Source organism: Zea mays, chromosome 5, assembly GCF_902167145.1.
Source record: "Zea mays cultivar B73 chromosome 5, Zm-B73-REFERENCE-NAM-5.0, whole genome shotgun sequence".
Lineage (NCBI taxonomy): Eukaryota > Viridiplantae > Streptophyta > Magnoliopsida > Poales > Poaceae > Zea > Zea mays.
Window position 1 is genome coordinate 38190327 of NC_050100.1, and position 6442 is coordinate 38196768.

General features: G+C 43.2%; 1 protein-coding gene across 1 annotated transcript; it reads left to right on the top strand.

The window, feature by feature from the left end:
• The first annotated feature begins 2068 nt into the window (after window positions 1-2068).
• LOC103626248 (protein TIFY 11c) lies at window positions 2069-3467 on the top strand. The gene is made up of 3 exons (XM_008646649.4): window positions 2069-2477; window positions 2571-2843; window positions 2981-3467. Exons 1-3 carry the CDS (start codon window positions 2224-2226, stop codon window positions 3108-3110), a joined length of 657 nt encoding a protein of 218 aa, XP_008644871.1. The 5' UTR covers window positions 2069-2223; the 3' UTR covers window positions 3111-3467.
• Window positions 3468-6442: the final 2975 nt, after the last annotated feature.

Here is a 6442-nt window from a genome sequence, read left to right on the forward strand (position 1 = left end):
AGTCTAGTTAGTTCCTAGTGGTGGGATGGAGCTGAAGCTGTCTTTACGATGTCATGGGTGGTCACTGTTACGTGTTGTCGGTCGGAGTCCTATTCGTCGTTTAAGTGTGTGCAAAACTGTTAGTCGTTTAAGTTTTGCAGAACTATTCGTTGTTTGAGTTTGTTGTATGTCAGAGAACTTTTTCCATTTTTTCTAGTTAAAGTAGGATTTGCAATAAAAACATTTGTATGTGTGAGCACTACGTATTTGTGTTAAACATATTGAATGTATGTTGATACAACATTTGTAATCTGTGAGTTCCTGCTTTGGTATACTGCTGATTCAAGGGTACTACTTATTGTTGCAGTTTATTATTGTTCGTGTACTTACGTGTTTGTTTGTAGATGTTGTAGCCTGATGTTGACGACATTAATGAGGAATTCATAGTTGCTCTAGTTGCATTGGAGATGTGGGGGAGCTCGTCAAGTGGGGTTTCAAGAGGACCCATGGCGGAAATAGGTATACAATGGGTTGAGTGGACCTTGGAGAGTAGTGATGATTGCTACGACATGTTTCGCATGTGCTACACTGTGTTTCATCGTTTGCATGAAACCTTGGTCACCAATTATGGGCTCGTAGCGAGTCGTGGAGTAAGTACAAAGGAGGCACTTGCTATGTTTCTGTGGGCATGCAGGGGACCCCAATCTTTTCGACAAATAAGAAATACATTTGGTCACTTGTTGGAAACAATTTGTCGGAAATTTAGTGAAGTACTTAACTCCATATAAAAGATGTCCAACGATGTGATTAAGCCCAAGGATGTGCATTTCTCTGATATTCACCCTAGACTAAGAGTCCCGATTTTGGCCACATTTTAAGGATTGCATTGGAGCTATCGATGATAGCTACTTTCTGGCCTTTGTACCATTGTCTGAGCAATCTATATACATTGGTCGTCACGGATACGCTTCGCAGAATGTCATGGTCGTTTGTGACTTCAATATGCATTACACATTTGTTGTGACTGGTTGGCCTAGTTCCGTGCACGATACGAGAGTACTGCAGGATACTCTTATCACCTACGGCGATAGGTTCCCCCATCCACCCGAAGGTACGACAACAACCTACGTTTGTTTCATTTGCAATTAATAATATGTATGTAACTATGTCGTTGACCTTTATAAATTTGTATTACAGGGAAATATTATCTTGTTGACTTCGGGTACCCTAACAGGAAGGGATACCTAGCACCTTATAAAGGTCAAAAGTACCACATTTCCGAATGGCAGCATGGGAGGCAACCAGTTGTTGCGAAAGAGGTATAGTATTCAACTATGCGCACTCGTCGCTGAGGATTGTTATAGAGCGATTGTTTGGGGTGCTGAAGATGAAGTGGAGAATCCTGCTTAGACTGCCTTCATTTTCATTGAGGAAGCAATTGAAGATAATTATAGCATGCATGGCGTTGCATAACTTCATTCGGGACAGCGCGATACACGATCATGACTTTGACCAGTACGTACCTAGCAGTAGGCATGTTGATGATGTAGTTGTAGGTGAGAGTAGTAGCACCCCGCATATGAGTTAGATATGAGTGCTTTTAGGGATTCTATTGCTAATGTGTTAGTGTCGTAGGTACCTATCTGGGTGTAAATAAATAACTTGTACAAGACAAATCATGAGGTATTGTAAGTACCTTATGATTGTTAAGCATGTTTGTGTTTTTTCCATTTTTTCTCTCAGAATCTACACTAAAATTCTGACCACCCGTTTTTTTTCACAGCAGTCGAACTAAACAATCAGATTTTTATCATCCAGCTTCTCCTTACAGCCAGATTTTCCTTATAGCCAGCTTTTCAGCTGAACCAAACAGGCTCATAGAGTGGTTCATAGAGTGGTGAGGAAAGTAAATGCATGCAAATTAACCTATGGAACAAAAGGGGTAAGAACTAAGAAATAGCGCAGTGTGTACATTGTTGCAGATCAGTGGCTGTGGCTCTAGCCGGGGTCCTCCCTCGCGCTCGTCGGCCCTCCGCTACCAGGGCCTCGCATTTCACGTGCTCCCCTTTGCCTCGCTCGCCCACACGCACAAACAAACGCGAAGGCTGCCCGGCCCTCGCGGCTATATTAGCCAGCGCCTGCCCACGCAAGAGACTGCACAGAGAGAGGCCTAAGCACCAGCACCAGCACCACCACCAGTGATCCGGCCAAGGTCCGTACCGACCAAAGACGGCCGGGGAGGAGATGGCCGCCTCCGGGACCGGGAACAACAGGTTCGCCCATACATGCGCTCGCGTGCGGCAGTTCATGATGGAGCAGAACAGGCAGGTGCGAATGGATGACCTCATCGGCTCCTCCTCGTCCCCGAGGCCACTGCAACTGACGCCAGTCCCTGTAGCGACGGGGCCGCCGCCGGCGGCTGCCTGGGAGACCGACGCCGGCGCTAGGACTTTGCCGCTGTTCCCCGTCCGCAATAGCAGTAGCACGGAGATCATCAGGTGAGCGAGCTCGAGTTATGCATTAATTGATCTGCTGGCTAGCTGACGTGTTCTTGGCCCGGCTTAATTAATTTCTCGATCGGTTTGTTGCAGGCCAGAGCAGGAGGCCAAGGCCACCCTAACCATCTTCTACCAGGGCCAGGTGGCAACGTTCCACAACTTCCCGGCAGACAGAGCCAAGGACCTTATACAAATGGCAGGTTCTGTGACCGGGGAGGCGCCGGGGAAAGGGGTGACGACGACGACCGCCGTGCCAGAAAAGGCCGGGACCAGTGGTGGTGAGCCGTCGGCTGCAGGGGTAGCTGGCACGCCGCCCATCGCAAGGAAGCTCACGCTACAGAGGTTCCTTAGGAAGAGGAAGGACAGGTGAGGACGAGAGATCACATGCGTGCACTCTCTCACATCGGATTTGTCTTATCAGTAACTTCTTTCTCGATCGGTGCTGTTTGGAATTTTGCATAGAGCATTGGATGATGACAATGCGCGTGTGTTTTTACTCGCAGGATCGCCGGCGCTGACGGCCGCGGCCACAATGAGGATGCTCCGCCGCGGAAGAAGACAGACTCCGCTGGCGCCGGCGCCAACGACCCCGCCGAATACGTTCCTGATGAAGCCTCGTGGCTCAGGCTCTGAAACCCGCTCTTCACTGCAAATTTGCAGGAGAATAATATGAATGAGAAGGGCAAGAGTGCTGGCATGCATGCCACACATCCTCTAAAATGATACAATAATAGTGCCGTGTGTGCCTGTCAGAATTCCTAAGAATTCTTAGGCATTGTTTGAAAGGGCTGTAACTTTTTTTTCTGAAAGCACCTTGCCGTGAAGCTTTTAGAACATCTCTAACAGGAGAGATGTATAGAACTCTAGCGCAAAAAATTGCTTCAACGAGAGTTCTATTTTACAAAAATTCATCAAAATTATAGGACTCTGTCAGATATTGTTAACATTTTATTTCCTAAATAATATGATATAGGACTCAGTTTTGTTGGAGCCGTAAATATTTTTATGGCCTTGAACACTTTAAATCAGGTCTTATTTTAAATTTTAGAACTTAAATATATGACTTTTTGTTGAATATACTCTTAAAAAACTTGAAAAGATGCTCTAAGATAGTTTGTGTGCTTTTAGTATAAAGTGCAGTTTTTTAGAGTTTTTGTAAGTTAGAAGAAGCAACCCTCTTATTTATCAAGCTTATGGCTTTTCGAACTTTTTGAGAAAAGCAAAAGCTGGCGGAAGCTTCTCCAAACAAGGATCTTAAAATGGTTATATTTCCTTTGATTTAAGGCTGGCTGGTAAACGATTGGCAGGATCGTATCCTTTGCATATCTGTTAATGCTTTTCTGTGGTAATAATGAACAAGCAGGATCGGTAAACTGATGGCAGGATCGTATCCATTATCCAATGTGTGATCTATTGCTAACTTTCGTTTTTCCGATCAAAATAGAGAGATTAAAACAATGTTATCATTATATTATTAACAGGTGCTTCATATAAAAACCAAGCAACTAATACTCGGTTTGAATCTCATGGTCTATAGTTTAGTTAGTTAAAGTTAATGACTAATCTTTAAACTATTTTGGATCGCCGTATGGTCTAATAACCTAATCATAATATTAATCTGGATAATTTTCATCAACGAGAGGCTGACAAAAAATAGGCTGAACAGATAGGTTAATTATTTACATCCATCAACAACCTAGGGTGATTGGTCCATCGGGCTGTCCACATCACGTCGTGTAATGAGAATTTATACTGTAAATTACACTATTTATAGAATGAAGTTTGAAATAGATTATGAGATAGGATAACTGTTGGGTCCCGTGGCTCCGTCGGGCACGCCTTCCACCCACTCGAGCCACCCATTTGCACCATTTCAGTCATTCTATAAAACCGATGTCAGCCATTTCGTGTATTGTTCAGCCATTCCATGGAACTAATGTCAGTCATTCTTGTTTTGTTCGGCTATTCCATGGTTCTAATGTCAACGACCTATTTTTATTTAGCCATTCCTGATATTTTGTTCAGCTATTTCTAGTTTTATTCAGCCATTCTCATTTTGTTGGCCATTTCATGAAAATTCTCAGCCATTCTTTATGGTCTCAACCATTCTTGCGATAGTGAGAGTAAGATCAATATGTTAAGTGGATCTATTTTTAAAGCTTTCATCATGACGAACACAATAGTGAAATCGATTTTTCTAAATTCGTCATCCGGTTTAGTACATATTAACTTTTAAAGTGGAACAATGAATCATACATGCATGCATTCTTTTTTCGAAAGAGTGGCTAGAGGTGGCTGCATTTGATCGGACGGGGCGCACGCACTCTGGCGCGTCTGATTCGGTTATGGCTTGTTTGGGAGCAAGTGGAATGAAGGGTATTGATAGGACTATAATCCCTTGCTATCTAAAATTGAATAGTGGAGGATTATATGCCCTCCAATCCACTCTATTACCTTTACTCCCAAACAAGCCCTTAGGGACTGGTTTGGGTGATGGACCTCTGATCCATCACCATAGGTGACGAATAGCGTTTTAAGAGTGTGCGTGCGTGTTTATGTATTGTTATTCGTTATTCTAGGTGATGATCACCCATTTTAGAATGACTAACAAAAATCACGAATGACTAAACGATCAACCAGCAACAACTTAAATGACTTATAAAAAGCGTGAATAACTTAATCGATTTGTTAAGACATTTCAGGGTGGGTGGTTATCATCTAGGATTACGAATAGCGTGTATATATATAGAGATTTGCTAGTTTATTGTGCATAGCACTTGTTAGGGAGCGTTTGGCAGAGCTCCATAGCTCCACTCCCAGCGAGAATCACTCTCACGTAGCAAAACGGCAAAAAAGTAAACTGCTCTATGGTGGGAGTGGAGTAAAACTAGTCACCATTTTGTACTAGAGAGTGGGAGCAAAAAAAACTGCTTCCCATCGCTTCCAACATGATCCACACTCTCCGACCCCTTATAAATCACTTCACACATTATTTGTCAAATAGTTTTCGCCAAATAGATTCACTCCTACTAGAGAATTATTTGAAATCACTCCATCAAAGAATCAGCTCTCGAAGCTAAAAAATTAAGGAGCGGAGCTCTACCAAATAAGCCCTTAGTTGTGATATAAATGCTCCCAGCCACTTGACGGAGCAGCCGATGACCCGATCGATTTCCCTCCCGCTAGCGCACGTTGCTAGTGTGGCCCAGAATTCGCATCACCTGTCGATGTTAGCGTGTTTCCCACAACTCGGTTATCATGTGAGTCCTTATTCCGTTATTACTATTGCATTTAGATTAAGTAGGATTGAAAAAAATATAAAAGATTTTAACTTGTTTAAAAATTAAACACACTTAATACTACCTCAATCCACATGGATTGAGCAAAATGAACAAGGCTGAAATGGCGTCGTTCACATCCAAATCTCTGTCCACTACTCTGCGTTGTTTCTCCTCTCTGCAGCCAGGACAACAGAGTCAGCGAAGGATCATCCGTGCGGTGCAGCATTCACTCCATGGAAGCCGATGAAGAAGCAGCACATTATAAAATCCGCTATAGGCTATATTACTAACATTGCTCTAAATGAGCTTTGACCAAGGTTGATCTTCCTGCATTCTTGCCATTAATTCCAAGCTGTGGGTCTCTGCTTATGACTTTATCAACAAGAAAGGCTGAAAATCGGTCCTTTGAAGTCAGGCCGTTGTTGGTGAGAGGTAGACCTAAATACTCCATGACTTTCTTAACCCTATGCAAAAAAATACTCCAAACAATATTGGTGAAAGGACACGTACGTATTGTTTTGACAGCCTCATGAGTATTTTTTTTTCATAGGGGTTAAGCAAGTCTGTCAAAATAATACGTGGCTGCTCTTAATTACCGCTATCCTCACATATATAAATTGGCGAAGTGTCGGGTCTAAGCACACCAAATTCAAAAATCAGCCGTCATCCCTATCCGTTCCATGG

What these genes read in the sequence shown, in the direction of transcription:
- LOC103626248 (XM_008646649.4), top strand. Translation starts at nt 2,224, where the DNA reads ATGGCCGCCTCCGGGACCGGGAACAACAGGTTCGCCCATACATGCGCT. An exon ending in AGTAGCACGGAGATCATCAG is followed by an intron (nt 2,478 to 2,570) that starts GTGAGCGAGCTC and finishes GGTTTGTTGCAG; the next exon opens with GCCAGAGCAGGAGGCCAAGG. An exon ending in CTTAGGAAGAGGAAGGACAG is followed by an intron (nt 2,844 to 2,980) that starts GTGAGGACGAGA and finishes TTTTACTCGCAG; the next exon opens with GATCGCCGGCGCTGACGGCC.